General features: G+C 34.1%; 1 protein-coding gene across 1 annotated transcript in view; it reads right to left on the reverse strand.

Moving 5' to 3' along the window:
- The window catches only part of Osbpl8 (oxysterol binding protein-like 8), a 142,859-nt gene that overhangs the window by 10,180 nt on the left and 108,820 nt on the right, over nt 1-23,859 (reverse strand). The window contains exons 10-21 of the mRNA XM_013018747.1: nt 22,270-22,441; nt 19,549-19,786; nt 18,799-18,983; nt 16,176-16,257; nt 15,826-15,924; nt 13,731-13,827; nt 7,596-7,694; nt 7,072-7,169; nt 4,864-4,953; nt 3,591-3,727; nt 1,741-1,926; nt 1,376-1,463 (exon numbers count right to left, since the gene is read on the reverse strand). Coding sequence (XP_012874201.1) covers nt 1,376-1,463; nt 1,741-1,926; nt 3,591-3,727; nt 4,864-4,953; nt 7,072-7,169; nt 7,596-7,694; nt 13,731-13,827; nt 15,826-15,924; nt 16,176-16,257; nt 18,799-18,983; nt 19,549-19,786; nt 22,270-22,441 — 1,571 coding nt within the window. The remainder of the gene's footprint in view (nt 1-1,375; nt 1,464-1,740; nt 1,927-3,590; nt 3,728-4,863; nt 4,954-7,071; nt 7,170-7,595; nt 7,695-13,730; nt 13,828-15,825; nt 15,925-16,175; nt 16,258-18,798; nt 18,984-19,548; nt 19,787-22,269; nt 22,442-23,859) is intronic.

Raw genomic sequence — 23,859 nt, forward strand, 5'->3', positions numbered from 1 at the left:
ATTAGAGATAAGAGTTTCATGGACTTTCCTGCCAGGGCTGGCTTTGAACCTCAATCCTCAGATCTCAGCCTCCTGAGTAGCTAGGATTACAGGCGTGAACCACCAGCACCTGGCTTCATTACCTTTTTTCTTGAATAATATAGAACTGTATGGACATATCACATCTTATACATCCATTCATCAGTTAATGAATTGTTTCTACCTTTTGGAAAATTGTGGATAATCATGCAATGACCATTGCTGAAGTAGTATTTCCAACAACTGTTTTCAGTTTTTCTGGATTAGAATCGCTGGTTCATGTGGTAATTTTACATTTATAAACATTGAAGAATTATTAATTTTCCTTTTCCATTAATTTTAAATTATAATCTTCATAGTAAGAGTAAGGTAATGCCTAAGTGTGGTTTTGGTTTATATTTTCCTCATAATTAATAATGTTAAACATCTTACTATGTATTTTTTGCACCAACTGTATATTTATTTTGGATAAAAGTCTGATCAAAGTCCTTTAACCATTTTCACATTGAGCTGTCAGTTTTGTTAAGTTTGGACTCTTTACATTTTTGGGATAGCAGAGCTTTATTAAATAAATGAGTAGCAAATACTTTCTGTCATTCTAAAGATTGAATTATAATTTGCTGTTGGTGTTATTGTTACTTATGTTTATAGTGTTATATCTAAGCATCTATTGCCAAGTACAAGGTATGAAGATTTGTCCATTTTTTTCTAAGAGTTTTATGGTCTTAGTTCTCATTTTAAGAATGGATCCATTCTGGAGACAAGAGGCTTTTTCTTTGTTGCTGTTTTTGTTATCTTTCCTTTTCTCTTGTTTTTTCATTGAATTTCTAGAGGAATTTTTCATCTGCTACCATACTTTTCAGCTGTACAATTTGCTTGGTTCTTTTGTATAGTCTCTCATTAATATTCTCAGAAATAAGTGCCTCACGTAGTCTTTTAGGTAGTAAGAAGCCTACCAGGTTAGAATACACACATAAATTCCTGCATATGGTCTGGTTTGATCCTTTGGGCACCAAGAATTCCACTGGAATGAATAAGTCTGTAAGACTTATGGGAAGAGGGTCTGGCAAGGGTAAGTAAAATGCTACAGAGCTTTCCTACTAGTTTTTTTTTTTTTTGATCCAGCATTCCCTTGGTTGATGCAAATGTCTATTTTCCAGAATTCTGGCAACTTTTAATCTGATAGCATTTGCCCTTTTGATGTTCTTTGGGGACATAGAGCTTAAAGCTGCACTAACTCTGCTTAACTAAAATATTTAAATTTGGAAACCAAATTTTAATTGTAGACAGCCATAGACAACAAATTTATATGCCTAGCAGATGTAATTTTTGTTTTGTCTTCTTTTTAATTACATACCATTGGAGTGCGATGTTTAACTTTAGTCTGGATAACACCATCTTTTTCAAACTGTATCATATCATTAAGTGGGTCCCATGGTCGAGTACTAAATAAATAGAAAAAAAATTGTTTAATGGCCAAGGAAAGAACTTAAAAAACTTGTATTCTGTGATTAGATTTTTATTAATAATTATAAACATAGTTCTAATATCAAGATTGGCCCATATCTAATCTTCTGATCATTAGCTCTACTCTCACGGAATTGAATTTATAATGACTGGAATTGCAAGTTCAGAATTTCACATTAATCTATATAGCAAGTAAAAAAACCATTGTAAGAATGCAGGTAAGCATATTATTTGAAATAAATTCATTTTACTTACTCTGCAAACCTGTAATGCCATTCTCCTGTGAGTGCATCAAGTTCAAATAACTTGCAAGTCCATTCTTCATTTTTTGTTTTCCTATCTCTGGCAGCTTGCCTTTGAGCTTCTTCCAAAACACACTTCTCTTGAGTAGCTTCTGTTTGATCTTTGGCATTTATGGCTCGTGTTACTCGTTGCCAGAGTCTAATACATGTGCAAAAATAGTATTAAACAACAGAAAACCAAATCTCTATAAGAATCTATTGAGAGAAAATGATGTTCATGTGGATTTCTGGCTTTAACAGAGCTTACAGTCATATGCTGAGAAATTAGTCAACATAAAAACCCAGTATCTTGAGTAGAGAGACACCTGCTTGTAAGTGAATAATAATTTGTTCTTGGCAAGAGAAATTTATTACATGAATTCTCAAACATATGGTAGTGAATGTTGCAAAATAAAGATAATGGAAATGTACTAAAGTTAGGGCTCAAGAGAATCTACATTTTAACAAGCTCTCCAGATAATTCTTATATATACTGTTTAAAATCCACTGGCTTCAGGAAAATCTAGTAGTGCTTCTCAACCTTGGATGCTTGCAAATTATCAGAGAAGTTTCCAAAGGAGAGGGATCAAGTGTCAATATTTTTTAATGCTGTCAAGAATATTCTATGTGTTAACAGTGCTGAAAAACAGTAATTTAACAAAAAAGACTTTCAGAAAGATAATTTAGAAAAATAATTTTCCCATTAAAATTTGTTTTTTTCATCAATCCAATGAAAATACATACAAAATTTATGGATCAACCATCTGAGAAGATAGTATGTCACAAAAAAGAGAATAGAAGTTTAGGCAGATTTGGGCTGAGTCCTAGGGCTGTCACTTCTTAGCTAGTGAGAGTTTTCCATTCTGTCTTATTTCTTCATCTTTAAAATATGACTAATTATACTAATATCTCAAAACGTATATATTTTTAAAAAGTTTTGCATGGAGAATATCATGTGGTTGTGTCTCAATGGATATTTTAGAACTGATGCATAGGTATTTTCTATCTCTGACAGACAAACTAAATTTTAGTATAGAAGGGAAAGCTCATATAGACTTGAATGAGGGCATATAGGAACAATTAATATATATATTCATTCAATAGGATTCAGTAACAGGAAGAACATATTATTTTTATATCAATATGCATTTAATTTCATTATAAATACAATAAGTATCTTTCACATAGAAGCATTCTTTGCCTAACATAGATACACTGTATACCATAATTTTTACTCAAAGGTGTAAATGATCCAAGCAAAAATGCTATTATTTAGCAATAGAAACTATGGCATTAATTATAGGCCAAATAAGTAAGTCCAGCATACCCGTGTCTGTATTCTTGTATTTCAGAGAATGGAACAAAAGTAGATTCAGTTATATTCCCTTTGCCAAGAGTACTACATATCTAACCTAAATTAGGTAACAGCTGTTAGGATAAAACCAAGAAATACTAATTTGTTCTGTAATTTTATGCAAACAAAATAAGGCACTGGAGCACATGAGAAGAGAAAGGAAAACTATAGGCAGTTTTAGTTGTGAGCTACAGAAAAACAGTATGATTTGTCATAACCCATAAATGATAAACTTCTGCTGAATTAAATTCTGACAGCATATAGAGAATAGTGACTACTCTATAAAAGGACTAAGGATGCAATCCTTTCAAAGGTGTGGTTCAAGTGGTAGCTTGTCAGCCATGTGCACAAGAGCCAAGAAAAAAAACAAAACAAAACAAGGTTTTCAGTTCAAGCCAGCATGCATGTGTATACACACACAAAACACTCTTTTGACTTCCATGAAGTGAGCTGACAAATAGTATACTTACTTTTCTGATTCAAAATCTTCTTGCTCTTCAAATTTTACAGTATGCCTTATTAATCTCCATTGCCTAATGTCAGGTGTTGGATTCCAGAAAACCTCTGAATTATCAGTCTTTTTATCATTTATGAAAACTTCACTATCCTATATTTAAGAAATCAAGCATTATTGTGGAGACTTATTGTATTTATAATGAAATTAAATGCATATTGATATAAAAATAATATGTTCTTCCTGTTACTGAATCCTATTGAATGAATATATTTTAAAACAAAATTAGTATTTGTCTCGAATTCTTTTCCATGTTTTCACAAAAACATTAAGATTAAATATATAACACTCATCCATTTAAAATCTTTGCTTAAAGAAATAAAGTTCATGAGATTTTCGTAAACAAACTTTAGTCATTACATACAAAGCCTTAGCTACCATCTCAAACTGTCCAAGAAAAACATCATATTTGTTATAGTTACTATCCATGGACTCAATATCTAGGTATGGAAAAACCTTAAAGAGTTTTTGTTAGCATTAAGGATTTCTGTATAATCTCAGAAATCGTATTTTTTAAAAAGATTGCTTTGTCTGTTTTCTAAGTGACACTCAGGTAGAGCCAATTTTATTTTTAATACTCCATATTTGGCTACGTGCCCAAGTCCCTAAATCATGTTTCATTGGTTACTTTTGCTTACTATAAAGCAGAAAACATTTATACGCAGTTTTCAAAGAGTATCTAATTAGTATGACAATTTTATTCATCTCAGCTCCTCTTTAAAAACTGCACATATAGAATCTAGAACAACAGAAAAGTACATCAAAGTAAATCAAAGCCATTGCTCTCCAAATGAATCTATGCTTCTTTCTTTCAAGTTAAAGGTAGTAAAGTGCTGTGTAGAAAAGCACAGCCCTGCAGCCGAACTGCAGAGCTACAATTATTGGTCCACCACCTACTTTAAGCAAAGTATTCAAATGCTTTGACTTTGTTTTACATCTGCGTAAAATGGGGAACAATAATAAATAGTAGTATGTAACCCACTATACAAGGCTATATTAAATAGGTCAATATGATTTACATTCTTAATACCACATATAGTAGGTGACATAAATTTTATCTATTTCTACTGATTTAAGAAAATATTAAAGTTAAATATCATTGATATTGGAGAAGTATCAAAGTATCTATGCTGCTTAAGTTAAATAGTGATGCTTTTATAGCACTTAATTGGTAATCATTTCCATGAGATAAAATTCTTTTTGTAAAAATAATAGATTAAAATACTTACCCAGTGACCTTCCAAAGTAGCTAGGACTTCTTTTCCCAATTTAAGTTTTCCTGATATTTGATTAACACAATCACTACTCCCTAGAAATGGCTTTTAAAAGAGAAAATATTGAATATTTTACTTTTAACTTGTATGCAATATAAGTCAGCAAGGAATAATTATACATTATGGTATTATTGAAGGCACAAATTCTGAAATCCTGGTCCAAACTTCAACTAGAAATTTTAAGTGAGGGCTGGGAAGGTGGCTCAGTGGTAAAGCACTTGCCTTGCATGCATAAGGCCCTGGGTTTGATTCCTCAGCACCACATAAGCAAAAAGAAAAAAGCCGGAAGTGGTGCTGTAGCTCAAGTGGTAGAGCGCTATCCTTGAGCTGAAGAGCTGAGGGACAGCGCCCAGGCCCAGTGTTCAGGCCCCACGACCGGACTCAAAAAAAAAAAAAAAAGAAAAAAAGAAATTTTAAGTGAACTTGAACTGAGGTTATGGAAGACTATCTATGATACTCTAAATCCATCTAGGATGATCACATTGACATAAATGACACATGCCCTGTGCTTTCTCCTAACACTCAAGACTGTGCCCTATCAATGTGACAATACATTAAACAATAACTCAGGAAACTGCAGAAATTTTTTTAAATCTATTAAAAGAAATAGTACATTTTCCTTCACAACAAAACCAAGTAAAATATATAACCAAAAAAACCCTCCAAAATATAAATCTAGAAGGATTACACTTTAGGTTGCCTCACTTATCCCTTCCTTGGTGATGAAATATGAGGATTGCAGTTCAAAGCCTGCACAGCTGGAAAGTCCATGAGGCTCTTATCTCCAGTTAACCACCACCCCCGCCCCAACAACAAAAACAAAACAAACAATTGGGGTGGTGCTATGGCTTAAGCACTCAAGAGTGATAGCCTTGTGCAAAAAAGCTCAGGGACAGTGCACAGCCCTTTATTCAAGCCCCAGGATCTGCATGCACACGTGCACACACAAACACACACACAAAGATGCTCTTTGATACTATTTCATGCAGTGTCCTTTCTTTGACTTTTTCCCACTGTAGCAGTTGTTTTTTCTTGAATGATGATAGTGATGTTTGAAAATCATAATGAAGGTGGTCTTAAAACAATTTATAAAAACGTTCTAAAAACAGTAAGCTGGAACACTGCAATTTTGTCCCTCAGACATCAGATACCTAAGTGATGTCTTCAGATGATTCTAGTCTTCAACCATTAAATCACCCAGGCCCTAACAAGCTTTCCTGAAGTGCAAACATTATGTAATAGAGAGAAGCCATTTCTAATATGACTTGTCTAAATTCCTGGCTCTATTCCTTGTGAGGGTAAGCACATGATTATTTTTGAGACAATGAGTTTGGAGCAATCTGTTATACAGAAATAGTACCCAATACAACTCTATTTTAGTGTACATAACTGGAATGTAATTTGATTTATACATTCTGGTATGTAAAGTAATGCTTTAATTTATGAAGATGTTTCTATCCAGTCACTTTTAGGCATTTCTTTTAGAACAGGGGTTTGAATTCAGTCTCTTGCATGATAGGCAGGTATTCTACCACTCGATCTACATCCTCTTACTGTTTTTGTTTTAGTTATATTTTGGATAGGTCCTGGGCTTTTTGCCAGGAAATCAACCTCAGACTATGATCTGCCTTCCTATGGTTTCCCTGTACCTAGGATCACAGACATGTATCAACATTCCTGGCTTGTTGGTTGAAATAGATGTCACTAACTTTTTGTCTAGGCTTGCCTTAAACTGGGGCCTTCAGATCTCTGTCTTCTAAGTAGCTGAAATTACAGGAATGACTTAGTTACTTAGTTGGACTTAGTAACTTCTTAGTGCTCTTTTCCTATATCAATATTTTTATTAATTAAAATTAAAAACAAAAATGATGGCTTTGTGTTTGGATTTAGCAAGTTTGCCGCCTTAGTCTACCCCAAGATTTTCATTCAACTTGCCCTCGATGGAGGCTTACAAACTTTTCTTCCCAGGCTTGCTTTGCACCATCATCTTCCAAATCTCAGCCTCCTGAATAGCTAGGATTCCAGGCATGAGCCACTGGTTCTTGGCATGAATGGTGCTTTTATATTTAGTTCTTAAATAGAAATTAAATTGTGTTCTTTCTTCAATACTTATAACCCAGCTCTCAGGTAATTAGGTGATATGACCTATCACACTCTACTAACCTTTAATTTAAATTCAAGTATTGCACTGTATCCAGTTTTTTGACATGTAATATTGACTGTTCCACCAAGCTCCAGGGTCATTGTGCCATAAAGAATTCCTAAAGAAAAAAACATTGACAAAAGGCTGAAGAGAGAAGGGCAGTGGCCAATAATAAATACTATTTTGTTATCTAATCTCCATCTACAGGAAACTTGTAAATCAAGGTGGTTCTTTTCCACTGGATAAAATGCAAACGTAAGTTCATTATATAAAATATGAACAGATATCAGTGAATTCACATCATGTACAGATTCCATAACTTTATCTTATGTCTATTAAATGAATTGGTAATCCTAAATCAAAAGCCTTGGTGTACCCACATACATTCACTTATAAAGATATAGGGTAAAGTTTGGATAATGATAAAAAAAGAGTGACACTGATTAAGATGTATTGTACTCATAAACTGACAAGTTGATCTGGAATCCCTCTGTGTGACTACTTAAAGCTAAAAAGAAATACATGAATTAAGGAAAATCTTTACCTTTACAATGAGCATATGGCATTGTCATTACATAATCTTCACCTCTGTTCAAGAAAGTTAGCCGTGCTTCTCCCTCTAATATTGCAGACAATGAGTTCCCTGAAACAAGTATTGTTTATTAATTCAACCAATTCAACAGCAAACAAAAATCATTTAGGACATCTATCAGGTATATATAGTAGAATATCTTAAGAAAAATCACAATGTCAATATGTCCAACCATATATTTAGGACATTGATTCATATTATGAATCCTACAAAATGAGTATTTTAAAAAGTATAGTTTTACGTATTTATTATTCTAGGAAGGTAACAAGAAGAATATTGCACTTGTAGAATAGTCAATAAAACAGTTTCACTATAGAGCTCCATTTGTCTTTTTCTATGAAAATATAATTCTTATTTGTAAATCAAATAACTTAGGCCACAAAATTTAAATATAGTAAATATTTATATTAAAATACAATAATTCTAAGGATAATTAAAAATAAAAAGATCTAAAATCTACCAAAATATAACTGAAACAATGTCACAGAGATTTCCTAAAGGTTTTTCACAGTGCATTTTTCTCTTCTAATATCTTTAGTCCTCTTATAGTTACAGCTCTATCACTTCATTGAATAGAAACAAATGCACCTTCTAGGTCCATTCAGTTCCAGACCTCTGTACTATTATACTGTTAACATTTCCAGGTTATAAACTCAGAAGACAATGCTAAATTTTTTACTACTAATATATATTACAAAACATTGACAACAAGAAAAAAGTCTCCTTTTATTTTCCCAGAAATTTGCCAGTTCAGAAATAATCTTTTTTTTAAATTTAATTTTGTTTTTGTTTTTATTATTGTGAAAATACTGTACAGAGGGGTTACATTTACACGGGCAAGTTAACTCTGAGTCTGAGTTTCTCTCTGGTATCACCTACCTGACTAAAGAATTTTACTTTGCATTTCTTGAAGTTTGAGTCCACTAGCAACAAATTATTGTGTGTGTGCTTTGGTTTCGTGTGTGTGGTGTGTGTGTGTGTGTGTGTGTGTGTGTGTGTGTGTGTGTGTGTGTGTGTGTGTGTGTGTGTGTGTGTTACAGGGGTTTGAACTCCAGGCCTAGTCATTATCCCTTAGCTTTTTTGCTCAGGGCTGGCTGGTGCTCTACCATTTGCCATTACTCTACTTCCTGCTTTTCTTTTGGTGGTTAACTAGAGCTAAGAGCCTCATGGACTTTTCTGCCCAGTCCAGCTTCAAACTGCAATCCTCAGATTTTAGCCTCCTAAGTAGCTAGGAGTGTGCCAGAACTTGGCACATGAGATATTCTGATACTTGCCATCTTTTGCAAATTTACTTTGGTGGTACTATATAATTTGAATTTAGGGCCTTGTGCTTAACTATGAGGGCACTCTACACATGAGTCATATCCCAGGTCTTTTGTGTAGAGTCTTGCATTTTTCCCAGGCCAGCCTAGACTGTTTTATTTATTTATATTATTTTTTAAATAAGTTTTTTACTGTGAAAATACTGTACAGAGGGGTTACAGTTACATGAGTACATTTCTTATCCAGCATTGTTGCCTCCTCCTTTGTTTTTTCCCCTACCATCCTGACCCTCCTAACCTCTCAACTATACCACTCCCTCACCCCCGCCTAAATAGTAAAGTTTGTTTTTCGACATAACGTCTTGTACATCTCATTGTTGCAATGGGTCAATCTATATCCCTTTTTAAACATTTTGTTTTTTCCCTTCCCTTCCCCAAATTATACCAACATCAAATACAGTGAAAACAGGAGTTATACCATGGGGAACAGACATACAAAGCAACAAAAACAAAAATCACATGGTACCTTACTTTCTTAATAGAGATCCAGAAACACAGCAAATCAAAGAAAGGTTGGACAAATGGGATTTATGAAGCTGCAGAGCTTCTGCATGGCAAAGGACATAGCTAGCAAGATCAATAGAAATTCCACAGATTGGGAGAAGGTCTTCACTAGCCATACTACAGACAAGGGTCTCATATCTAAAATATACCTGGAATTCAAAAAATTAAATCCCCCAACAACTTATCCTCAAAGAAACAACTGCCTCATAAATAAGTGGGCTAAAGACTTAAAGAGAAACTTCTCTGAATAGGAAAGAAGGATGGCCAATAGACACATGAAGAAATGCTCAACCTCTCTAGCCATAAAAGAAATGCAAATCAAAACAACATTGAGATTCCACCTCACCCCAGTTAGAAGGGCTATAATCGAGAACTCTAATAACAACAGATGCTGGAGGGGATGTGGACAGAAGGGAACCCTACTGCATTGTTGGTGGGAGTGTAAACTTGTTCAGCCACTTTGGAAAGTAGAAAGGAGGATCTTCAAAAGACTCCACATAGAGCTCCCCTCTGCCCCAGCAATCCCACTTTTGGGCATTTACCCCAATGATCACAAACAAGACCATACTAAAGCTACCAGCACAACTATGTTCATTATTTAACATAGCTAAGATATGGAGCCTAGACTGTTTTAAAGCAGAGCTGACCAAAATGCATGTGTTATTTTCATTCTGCTTTGCCTTAACACTATGTCATAAACTATGTTAAATATTAATGTACAGTAAAATCAACTCAGGAGATTGTAAAAATGTATGCTTTAGAGCTCATTAATTTCTGACGTATTCAGTCAAAATCAGTTCAATGTTTTAAAATGTTAACTAATACTCTGATTCTGAAATTGAAGGTTCATATAATGACACTTGAAAAATATGAGCAGTTCTAAATAAGAATATAGTTTTCAACACATAGAAAAGTGGTTAAATACTTATGTTTTAGCTACTCTAGAATAATAGATAGGCACTTGAAAATAAATGTTTATAGTATAGAATAGCAGTGTGAAAAAAAACAGGGCAACAGATCAGAAAAGGTAGTCATTAAAGTAGAAAATAATGACTGAAAATCAGTGGTGATTTTCAAAGGGGAAGTTAGTTGGCTTTTGATAAAAGAAAGTTATTTCATTCTATATGCATTTGGTATACATGGAAATAAATACCAGGCAATTTAAGGAACAAGACCAGCATAAAAGTATAGAACAAACATGTAAGTAATTACCTAAGCTAAAGTAAGAAGTTTTCTAACCACAACAATAAAAGCAAGAGGTAAAGGGATAGTTGATATATCATTGTAAAATGTCAAGAGAAAGACTTCTTTTTAAAAAAAACCCAAAGAAATTCTTCCAGATTAATTAACTAAAACCCACAGATATAATGATAATGATATGCTGGTTCAATCCAGCTTCTTAACAGCTATATTAACTCAAAGTTACCATTTTTGTAGTTAAAACAGAAAATCCACTCTCATCATTTCCAAAATAGGTCACCCTAAAAAAGTCTGTCTGCAAGAAAGCTCTCAAACTTGTTCTTATTTGTATTTGTTGACCATACCTTCCCATGCCCTCAAACAATGCCAGCCTCTGCTACCATTTACACTCTTTATTCCTTAAGATCACATCATGGATTTGTCTGATACATAACTTAATAGGTGATATATAATCATCTCAGAAATATTCAAATTAAACTTAGACCTAAGAAAATAAAATCATTCCTAGATCAAAATAAACTACTCAAACTCACCTAACAGGTTTCAATATAAGGAACCCAGTAACCAAAGAAAAAATAAGAAAGTTACTTCAAAAATATAAACAGAACTCTTGCAATGGCTGGATTTCTTTCAAATTATAAAAGAACAGATAACTAACTCTGACATATATAAATTAACTGCATTCTAACATAGGAAAAAGAATGCTAGCAAGGGCTGGGCAAGGGTAGAAACTAGACCCTGAAACACAACAAATCAAAGAAACAATTGATAAATGGGATTGCATCAAACTTGTAAGTTTCTACACAGCAAAGGAGATAGTTAACAAGTTAAAAAACAAGTCCACAGAATGGGAAGAGATTTTTACCAGCTATATATCAGACAAGGGCCTACTATCTAGAATATACTCACAAAAACCCAATTAATAAATGGGAGACTTCTCTCTTAAAGAGAGACTTCTCAGAAGAATAAGTAAGAATGGCCATGAAGAAATGTTCCACAACTCTGGCCATAAAGGAAATGTAAATCAAAACAACATTGAGATTCTACCTCACCCCAGTTAGAATGGCCATTATCAAAAAAACTAATAATAACAAATGCTGGCAAGGATTTGTCCAAAAGGGAACTCCATAATTTGTTGGTAGGAGCTTGAGCATGTTCAACAACTCTGGAAAGGAGTATGGACGTTCTTCAAAAAACAAAACTAAACTATGATCCAGCAATTCCACTCCTGGGTATTTATCCAATAGAGCACAAAGAAGTCTACGATAAAGTCATAAGCACAATCATGTCCATTGCAGCACTATTTACCATACCCAAGATGCCCAGATGCCCCTCAATGGACAAATAGAACAAGAAAATGTGGCTTATATACACAATGGGATTCCACCCATCTATCAGAAAGAGTGATATTGTACTGTTCATAAGGAAATGAAAAGACCTGGAAAAAATTATACTTAGTGAAGTAAGCCAGAGAACAGGTTGTGTGCTTTCCCTCATTTATGGTAGCTAGAATGTGCCTATTAATCTATAAGTAAACACACTGGGCGGGCAGTATGCAAGCAGTTTTACAAATGAATTAACTGAAGAGTAATATACTCTATGGAGAGCTCAAATAGTATAATTCTTTAGAAAGACTAAGACACAGCCCAACAAAATAAATACCAGGAAATGGGCACTTGCAAGAGGAGAGGGGAAGCCAAGGGGAGGAGGGTAAACACGGGAAGGGGGAGAATACAGACAAGAATTCATTGTATATATCACAAAATGAAGAAAAATAAGGGAAGGGGGTGAAAATTTTAAAGGGATGATACAGATCAAGATGCACTAATACATAAACTGCTTTGTTAAATGGCAAAAAAATTCAATACATACCCTAAAAAATTAAGAAAAGTAAGGGAAGGGGTGAGTTGGGAAGGATGGGTGAGAACGCTGAAAAGGTGACAATGATCAAAATGCAGTGTATTCAAGAACTACTTTGCTGAATGACAACTTCTTTGTATAACTACTTAAAAAAAATATATATATAGAGAGAGAAAGCGAGTGAGCAAGAGAGAGAGAGAAACACCAACATCTAGAGCAATACCAGAATGTGAGGCATTCATTTATTGGTACTCAATAAATAAAATTTTCTAGTTGGCTCACGTCTATAATCTTAGCTATTCAGGAGAATAAATTTTAGAGGATTAGGAATTAAGGTTAGTCCAGGCAGAAAGTTTGCTAGACTCCATCTCCAAAATAACCAGAAGAAATGCAGAGCTGAAGGCATGGCTCAAGTAGCAAAACAGCAGTCTAGCAAGATTAAGACTCTGAGTGAAAACCTCAGTATGGCCAGTATATAACTGATATTCTTAGTTATTCATCATATGGCTTAGTGAACATAACATACTTTGTGAGATGGTATTTTTTTTACATCTTACGTTTCTTTCAAGGCTAAAAATAAAAATTCTATGTACTCATTACCTTGCTCATGTAATTGTAACCCCTCTTTATAATATTTTCACAATAAGAAAGTTATTTAAAAATATTCTACAAGAGTAGAACACATGCTTATAAAAGCTGTATACATTATAGCCAGAGTAGAGAGGAGGACTGAAGGAAAGGAATAATCCAATAAGGAAAAAAATCTTATAATCTGATATGAAATACATGTAACACTTAGAAGAAGCAAACACTAAGTAAACCAAACAAAGCAAAACCCAAACCTGAGCCAAAAGAAATAAGACGTCTTAAAAACATAAAGATTTACACCATGTTCCTAATGAAAGACCACTTTCATATTTTCCTGACACAGAATTATCTGTGGTTCTGTGCCCTCTCAAGTAGCCAGATCTTTTATTTTTCCTATTTCAGTCTTAGATTCATTTGCTCTCACATTTAAAATTATATGAAATGGTCATGCTTCTAAGTGGGAGAAAAAAAACTCATTATTCAAATAAACATGATATTAAAAGTGACATAAATTCCTTGCTAAAAACAAATACTGTTTATCTTAGTTGTAAATAAAAACCAGAAAATGCTGCCTCTATGGGAAGAGTGCAAGTTAGGACAGAGGGAAACTCACCATAGAATTTGGACTTAGCCAGGATACTACCACTGAGACAAAAGCCATCTTTTCTGTTACTAACATAAAAGGCAGATATTGGTGGATGATGAGACACCTATTGAACACAGTAGAAAACAGAAAATGTAATGGTATGAGAATATTGTTGTGCTAGTATCAAAATTTCAAGTATTATACAAATAAGAAGCATCTGACAAATAACAAAATATTTATGCTTATAGTATATAATGAACCAAAGATAGTTTGTACAGAAATGATACTATATCACTTATTACTTTTCAATATAGCTTTCATCTTTTGGGGGTTCCCTTGGTCATTTGCTACCCCTCACCTCCGGTCCCACCTTAAGCTCTGAGAACCAGTCTCTATGTGGTGAAAAAAATACTACGTAAGGCTCATGTATTGAGGAAGTGAATTATCTTTTATAACAGCGTAGGATAAGCTTGGAAGTGAATTTTCTAGCCACTCAAGTCTGCAGATAACTGTACTAACTGCATTAGAACCTGACCCAGAATCATTGTTAGAGAGCATTCAGGTTCGTGAGCCTGAACATATGAGATAATGTGACTTTAACTCAGTTTTAGCAATGAACTACATACCAGTATATAACTGATATTCTTAGTTATTCATCATATGGCTTAGTGAACATAACATACTTTGTGAGATGGTATTTTTGTTTACAGCTTAGGTTTCTTTCAAAGCTAATCATTTTAGCTTTTAAAGCTAAAATTCTTAAACTCTTCCATTTTTGAAGAATTAGAGAGATCTAAAATGTCTTAAAAACTAAAATAGTTCAATAGTATAATAAAATCTCCAGAAGAAGAAAAAAATTTTAAAGGTCAGAATTATTGAAATAGTCATTTGTTATTGGGAAAGAATACCATATTTCCCAGGTTTATGCAGATAAAGGAGAAAATGGAGAATTGTGGAAACAGATGTATATAAATTTAATGAAAGTTCAGAAATTAAGAAATATTTTCTGACTGCCTACTATGTGTACAATAAAAAAGATGTGTCTTTGAGGAATAGATGTATACAACTTTATCTTTCTCTGAATTAGAGAAATAAACATCCTTTAATAAAGTGAATAACATAAGTGTTAAATTAACAGCTTAATGAATGGGTAATCACAAAAATAATACTGATGTTTAAGAAGGAAAACAAACCACCGGGAGCTGCAATTATTTGGATATTAAAGAACATGCGGTCAGGGGTTGTTCAGATGAAGAACGAATGAAAAATACTGGATGGAAAATTAAGTTTTAAAATAATGAGGCAATAGAGTTGAGCACTGGTAGCTCATGCTGTAATCTTAGCTACTCAGGAGACTAAGATCTGAGAACTGCAATTTGAAGCCAGCCTGGGGCAGGAAAGCCCATGAGACTCTTAAATCAACCAGCAAAAAGCCAGATATAGAACTGTGGATCAAATGGTGAAAGGCCAGCCTTAAAAAAGTCAAGCATGAGCACAAGGCCTTGAGTTCAAATCCCAATACGATACAAAAACAAAAAAAATGAGGCAAGAGACTGTACAATCAGGTTACCTATTTGTGAATGCATAGGTATGACTACCAAGAAAAGTCTTTCATTTAAGATCAATTTGGAAGAAAACTGTAAGACTTTGAATGTCAGAGAAATGGGTGTACATCTGACTTAGGGGTTGAAGAACTATTGGAGAATTTTGAGGATGATCATAAACAAACAAAAGGTAGATGAAGAGGTAGGGGAGGAAAAGTAAAGATTTATTTTTCATTAAAGAATTTCATGAGTGCAAGAGTACTATTTAGGAGAATGATATTTAGTAGTTTTTAATTTCTTTTTTTTTCTTTTTTCTTTTTGTTGGTCATGGGGCTTGAACTGTGGGCCTGGGCGCTGTCCCTCAGCTCTTCAGCTCAAGGCTAGCGCTCTACCACTTGAGCTATAGCGCCACTTCCTGATATTTAGTAGTATTTAGTACTATAAAGCTATATGCCCACCAAAAACATTCACTAATCAGAAAGGCTAAACAACAGTGAATTTACTGAATTAATGTTTTCGTAAAAATATGTCAGCAACTACCAGATTAGTTTTGTTTTTATAACATGCATTTCTAATACCTGTTCAGCAATATAAAACGTTTTGCTGCTTGTTCGTGGATGAATCCATAAACAACGGAAAGTCTCACCAAGGATAGGATTATAAGGTTTCTTTAGTCCCTAAATAAAAAACATTCAGGTTTCAAATTATAAGCACAGAAAAATCAAAACAGTTTGGACTAGCCAAAACAAATTTAACTGTATCACATAAAAAGATACCTTTATAAAATGTTGTAATAAAATCTACATGAAAAAATGACTTCAATCAGAATATAATATACTACAATCAGAATCAAGCATTTTCGAATTTTGGTAGTAATTATAATAATCTAAACTTTACACAAAAAAATAAGGAACTTATAAAGCATTACCTTTGGCTTTTTGTAGAATCCTGACAAATACCATTTTACTACTTTCTTTAAACGGAAATAAGGATTTTCTTCAAGAGCAGCCCTAAAAACCAAAATAATAAACCCAAAATATGTATAGGATATTGTATAAATTCTAACATTTAAAACCATAAACTCAATATACTCTGACTGGAAAACATAACTTGTAACAGATGGCAAAACAACTATCAATTTCTAAGATTTTTCTTAATCTGAATTACTTTCTACCCATCCCTAATTTTTTCTGTTTTTTGGTACACTGTCCCTGTCTCTGGACAATTCCTATTTGGCTTAAATTCTTACTATGCAATTTTATTTTAAATTTTCCATGAGTATAGGTCAAAAGTCAAAGCAATATGAAGAGAATGTCTTCAGTACATATCCTCAATTGAATAATACATTAAGTAGTATAAAATATTGTTCTATCCACACTGTTTCTAATTGTCTTCTAAAGGAAAGTTTGGTTGAAGGGTCTTTTAAAGGTTTCTTTAGCATGAATGAGCAAATAGAAATCACCTTGTTTTATTTAAAAGGGCATATGGGAGTAAGCAAATAAAATGTACTCTCCTGTACCTCATTTTTTCCCAGAGGGCCTTCTGTATGAGTTGTTCCTTATAAATGTGGATGTACCATGCATTATTTAACCAGACAACTATGGTTGGACATTTAAGCTAAATCTGTTTCACTATTACAAACCCAAGGCAACAAGCTTGAATTTGTCTTCTAGGATATGTGGGAGCTATGTAAGCAGGATTACTGCATCAAAGGATTAATGTATTTATAATTTGTCAAATATACCAGATTCTCTTCAAAAATACTGTGCTAGTTTGTAGGAGTCCTGGGATGGATGAGAATGCTTACAGGCTCACAGAGCCTTGGCCAAGAGTGTATGCTGGCAGCAAAATGCAACTTTACGTTGATTCCTCCTCTCTCCTCCCTTCTCTTCCTTTCTGCTTCCCTGGCTTTCCCTCTCTTCCTCATTCTCTTCCTTTCCTTTTGAGACAGGATCTGTTATACTTCCCAGGTTGGCCATGAACTTGTGACTCTTCTGTTTCATTCCCAAATTGTTGGATTACAGAGGTGTCCTCTCATTCCTGGTAAAGTACAACCTTTTCATTCATGAAAATGGGTGTTCCTTAAGAAGATCATAATATGATTCACAGAAACTTGCTTATAGTTTGAGAAAAATTAATTTCTAGATAGGAAGGATAAATATCTATAGAAGACAGCAGAACTAGTATATAAAAAGCCTTTGAATTTTTTGTCATTAGGGTGGATGAGTTTTTTGTCATTAGGGTGTATGAGTTTTTTGTCATTAGGGTGTATGAACCCAAGATAGTATGAACTATCTTGCTTTAATTTGAATCTATGTTTTCTCATTTTGAAGAAGGCTTACATGTTTATGAACTATTTCTATTTCTTCATTTTTTAAATGCTTCATCATTTCTTCCCCTGTTTTTTCTACAGGTTGAATATTTTCATTAAATTTCTAGTAAGTTGCTTTATTTTAGGGAGGTTAACAATGTCTGTAACTTAAGTTGTAAACATTTTCCATAATTTATTATCTTTTTATTCCAGTTAGGATTTGTTTTCCTGCTCTGTTCACTGATGTTGTAGTTAATAAAAACAACGAAATAGTAATTTTAAAAATCAAGTCACAGAGCCAGAACTCAATACCATAGAAAATACAACACCTTCAAACATCGTAACTTGCTAGAATAGGTTCAGCAGGTATCATATGGAAAGGCGTGCACAAAATAGCTACTCATTGCATAGTTTGATTTTACAAAAATCTCTTGGAAGAGAAATAAACATTTCTTCCCCTGCCTTCTTTTTTTTTTTTTTTTTGTCGGTTGTGGGGCTTGAACTCTGGGCCTGGGTGCTGTCCCTCAGCTCTTCAGCTCAAGGCGAGCACTCTACCACTTGAGCTACAGCGCCACTTCCGCTTTTCTGGTGGTTTATTGGAGATAGGAGTCTCACGGTCTTTCCTGCCCGGGCTGGCTTTGAACCACGATCCTCAGATCTCAGCCTCCTGAGTAGCTAGGATTACAGGCGTGAGCCACCAGCGCCCGGCTTTTTTTTTTTTTTTTTTGTCGGTCGTGGGGCTTGAACTCTGGGCCTGGGCGCTGTCCCTCAGCTCTTCAGCTCAAGGCTAGCGCTCTACCACTTGAGCTACAGCGGCACTTCCTCCCCTGCCTACTTTAGATGAAAAGCAAAGCTGACAAAAAAATATTTATGTCAAAAGCCAGCAACTGTAAGGCCATTTGGTTGTGGCAAGTTGCATAGGTCTCAGAAACATGTAGAGACAAACAAACAAAAGCCCAAGAATGGGACCTGCAGATGGGCTTTGTTTCAGAAGAACAATACCAATTCCCTCTCATTGTGTTAGATTAGTGAGCAGGTCTAGAAGGCAGTGACCACACAGCAAGAAGGCTTTAAGTATGTTCTTAAAGTGTACTACAGAAGTGACACAAGATATGTCGCCACGCACTGCATGATTTTGGAAAGACATAATGGTTGAAAAGTAGCACTCTTGAGAATCTGAAATTATGAATTGAGAATCTAAAATTGATTCTTCTATTTTAGGGAATAAAAATATACTTACTCAGATAGGAAATCTGCATGATAGTAGTAATCTGAAAGTTTATCCAGGAAAGAGCGAGGTTCCAAAATAAATGTAGGCAGAACAACCCTGGACAAGTCCATGCCAGGGCGAACTTGTTTTAACAGTGTCCAGATAAGGCTTTTATTTTCTTCAGACACAGTTTCTGTTTGAGAAGCTTCACCTGCCTTTAGCAATTAACAAAACACAGTGAAAAATACTTATTTCAGGCATATAAACAACTGAAAGCATGAATTATCTCCAGGTCTACTTCAAGCATTCTAAAATATGCAAATGACCCTCTAGATAATAAACTCTATAGCTATAAAACTTAGGTAAAAAAGGAGCAACAAGAGACACCCAAGTGAGTAATATTCATAAAATATCCAATACAAAAACAATGTATCCTATTATTCCACACTACATCTACTTTTATATTCAAGTTCCCTTGCAATTTACTTTGCATCCAGCAACGATTGAGCAACAACATTTGTATCCAGCAACACTGAACAGTCCTATATTTCAAAACAAAACTTGAAGGGAATATAAACTTTAAATTTAACAGACTACATTGTCATTTGTGAAAGTATATCTGTTTAGTTGTTTACAAATCCTGATTTACTTCATATATATGCACCTTTTGAAATAAGCATATTATATAAGTGTTCAAGAAGATAAAAAAAGCAGATCTCTATAACCTCATTATCAAATTTTCAGGAATCAGAAAACCAGAATTTCTGAAAATAGACTTACCTCTCCAAGTTCTTCATGGCTCTGTTCAGTGTAGGTGGTCTCCTTCAAAGGTTCAACTGGTTCAGGTTCAATATATGAGTCATCTTGTCTTTCTGATGTATCTGTGTCACTTTCTTCACTTTTTCCCAGTACCTCATTGTCTGACTCATCATGCTCCTGATCATTTTCTTTATCAGATTTATCAGAATACATATCTTGGTCCTTAAAATGCTGTCGATCAATTTCACTATCATTTAATCTAAAGAGAATAAGATGTGATGAAAATGAAAGCATTGTTCTAGAAGGGTTTTATATGGTTTAACTCATTTAATCTTCAAAATTACCCTATGAGATAGATAAAATTATTATTTTACAGATTAGTAAATAAAGGCATATGTTACATAAAAACCTTGGGAAATATTAAAAGATGTATCTAAGCTCTTTGCCTCTTGGTTTTTGGGTTAAGATCTTCTTAAAACAAATTTTAGATTACCCCTCATTAGACTTTTCCCCTTAGTTTTAAAAACAATACTGTTTGAGAGGGGGTAACAATGTTCAAGAGGAAGTGTACTCATTACCTCACTCATGTAACTGTAACCCTCTGTATAGTATCTTTACAATTAAAAAAAAACAAAAAAACAAAACAATACTGTTTGAAACAAAATCACTGCTACTTGTGGTCAAGAGAAAAAAAAAAAAAAAAGGCTGGGCATGGGCACCAGAAGCTCACGTTTGTAATCCTAGATATTCAGGAGGCTATGATATTAGGATCACAGTGAAGGCAGCCCAGGCAGGAAAGTCCATGAGAATCTTATCTACAATTAACCACATAAAAAGCTGGAAATGGTGGGCTGAGAAGGTGGCTCAGTGGTAGACTGCTTGCCTTGCATGCATGAAGCCCTGGGTTTGATTCCTCAGTACCACATAAGCAGGAAAAAAAAGCCGGAAGTGGTGCTATGGCTCAAGTGGTAGAGTGTTAGCCATAAACAAAAGGAATCAGGTATAGCATCCAGGCCCAGAGTTCAAGCCCTGGTCGGGCAATAGAGAAACAAACAAACAGATGTCAAGTTATTAGGTTTTCTGGACATGGTGACACATGCCTATAATTTTAATACGAGAGACTGAGGCAGGAGAAGTGTGAATTCAGGGCTAGTCGAGGCTATATGGTAAGACTGTCTCAAAATTTAAAAAAAGAGGAAAAGAAGAGTATTAGGTTCTCAAGTAAATTCAAATGAATTATGACTTTCTTCCTTCAAAGGTTGCCAAAGTCATTAAAAAATAAGTAATAAGCATCAAATTTAAAAAGTGGGAAAGAAGTAAGTTTCTTTGGCTCATAACTGTAATCTTTGCTACTCAGAAGGCTCAGAACTGAGTATCACAGTTTGAAATCATCCCATGCAGCAAAGTTTGTTAGACTCTACCTCTATTTAACCTCCCAAAAACTGGAAGTGGAGTTGTGTGTGGTTCAAGTGGTAGAGTACTAGCTTTCAGAGCCAAAAAGCTTAAGGACAGCACCCAGGTCCTGAGTTCAAGCTCCACGACCAGCACAAAAAATAAAAATAAATAAAAATGTGAAAAGTGGAAAAGAGAAACACTTACATTACGTTTTATTTAACATTTTTTTGGGAAGGTTTCATCATGAGAAATATGTTCCAGGGAGAACTGGACATAATATTTTCAGTTGAATAAAATAAGTCTAGAAGTCTTTAACTCCCATTTCCTGCATGGGTTTCTCTATTTTCATCTACTTTAACCCTGTAATACTGAAATATATTCTTGCTAAAATTTAAAAAAGTCTATAGCCTAAAAATGATAAAAGTCTTCTATACTCATTCTATTTTTATAAAACTGGGGTAATTAATCTATAAAAAGATGGGTAATTTTGTGAAAAGGTACTAACAAATATCCATTTCTATCTCAGTTTCCCTATCCCACTCTTGTCTTATTCTACTTATGGTCCAGATATTTGGGATTAAGATAAACCTCCAGCTCATATGTCTGCAAAGAAAACATGTAAAAAGTCAGATAATAAAAGATTTTTAAACACTGCTTCTTAAAAAGTAGTGTTGATCAAAAGGATAGGTTAAAAAAAATGTTCAGCTCAGACACAGAGTAACACTCTAACTTTTAAAGGTGAAGAGTTAAATGGTTGCAGAGAAGAAGCTGAGAAATGGAGGAAGAGAAATAATATTTTAAATCCTAACTATAATGGGTGATTCAGAGGATAAAATCATATGTTGGATAATATTTTAATTCAAAATAACAATTATATGAGAATTCTACAACAGCCACAACATTACAAAAACCAAAGTCCAGTGCTACTACAGAAAAATGTGACAAAAAATATCAAGAGAAAGACAGATAATAAAGATACCTTATAATTATTCAGCAGAAAAAGTTTCACATATGATGTGACCTTAAAATAAACATATAATTATGACAAGAGAAAAGAAAAAAGGAGTAGAAATATTCTTAATGGAGGCACAATATGAACAAAGACAAGGTAGACAGCATAGCTCACTTGGGAATGAAAAGGCAATACACATTTGGATAAAACAAAAGAAATAAGTTCTTGTACCTGATCATATCAGATTAACAAATTTTGAATGCTTCAAGCCATATAATGGGAAGATAGGAAAATTTCAATACTATTTACATTAGTAAGGTAAGAGGACTGATACCTAACCTAGTGAACAACATGATCTCTGAAATCATTACCATATTAATAGAGTATCTACTTACTGGAAATTGTCACCACTGTGGAGATTGTTAGCACGTAATAAGCCATACAAAGTCACATGTGTGTTATCTGATGAAACGCTCAGGTCATGTTCCTTTCCTTCCCTGATCATTGTACGTTTAAGAAGACTAGAACATTTTAAAGCCAATTCCAAAGCGTCCATCCAGCACCTTCCTAGAAGAACATATAGTAAATAGAAGAAAATCTATGAAATTATCATTAATTTTAATTTATGAAAAGTATTGAATTAATTAAATAATAACAATAATTTACTAAAATTATTAAAGTTATTGTTACTTCCTGGAAAAATATGTATTGGACAAGTTAATTTGAATACAGTCTTGCTAAGCATTTAGAAACTACAGATAAATGAATAATATACAACACAGATTAGCAAATTATACATAATGTAAGTTAATGTTATTTTCCAAACTGCAAACATTGATATTCAGTGTATTTTAAAGGTTATCAAGCAAAATGTATAAAATATACTAAAGTGGTTATGTTTCTACTATATCTACTATATCTATACCCAGGCTTAGCCCCCATTCTGAATGATTTTAGCATTAATACTTAAATTTAACATACTTTGATCTTATCAACCTCCCCTTCCCCACATTAACATTGCTTGCCCTGGTTCTTTTCCATTTCTCTAACAGCTCTCCTCTATTTTTGTTCATTCTCTCATTCTATGCAGAGAAAACAGATGATACTTGTCTGAATCTCAATTATTTCACTTAATATGAAAAAATTTAAGTCAAGAAAATGCTTGTAGCCGGGCACTGGTGGCTCACGCCTGTAATCCTAGCTACTAAGGAGGCTGAGATCTGAGGATCGCGGTTCAAAGCCAGCCCGGGCAGGAAAGACCATGAGACTCCTATCTCCAATAAACCACTAGAAAAGCGGAAGTGGCGCTGTAGCTCAAGTGGTAGAGCGCTTGCCTTGAACTCAAGAGCTGAGGGACAGCACCCAGGCCCAGAGTTCAGGTCCCACGACCGACTTTAGCAGAAATATGTTCGCAGGTACTTAAATGCTCTTAAAATTCATATATATTTAAGATGTAATGGAATACCAGCCATTTAAAACATTTTCATAGTGTACACTCATGCCTATATTCAGTTTAAAAATAATTCTATGACCAACTCAGAGTGGGCACCAGTAGGAAGTGGAGGGCTAATTGAGGGAGTGAATGAGAAGGATACAGTCCATATAGTTTATTTGTATATATATGAAAACAGAACAATTAAACTGCTGAATTTTTTTATGAAGTGGGAAAGGACTGGGAAGAGGGACAGACAGAGAGGGGAGATTTGATTGGGATACATTGTACATATAGGGAAATTTCCCTTGTACAACAATGTATGCCAAATTTAAAAATTCTTCTAGTAAAAGTCAACTTTAGAAGTTTATAAGATTCCCTACATCAATCTAATCTAAACTATGAAACACGAAAGTAAAGAAAAAAATCTATTATCAATTATTAAAAGTTTTAAAGTTATTTTGCCTCCATGTAAATTTTTTTTGGGGGGGGGGGTCCGGTCATGGGGCCTGAACTCGGCCTGGGCGCTGTCCCTCAGCTCTTCAGCTCAAGG

This window comes from Dipodomys ordii, unplaced genomic scaffold (genome assembly GCF_000151885.1).
Source record: "Dipodomys ordii isolate 6190 unplaced genomic scaffold, Dord_2.0 Scaffold3, whole genome shotgun sequence".
Lineage (NCBI taxonomy): Eukaryota > Metazoa > Chordata > Mammalia > Rodentia > Heteromyidae > Dipodomys > Dipodomys ordii.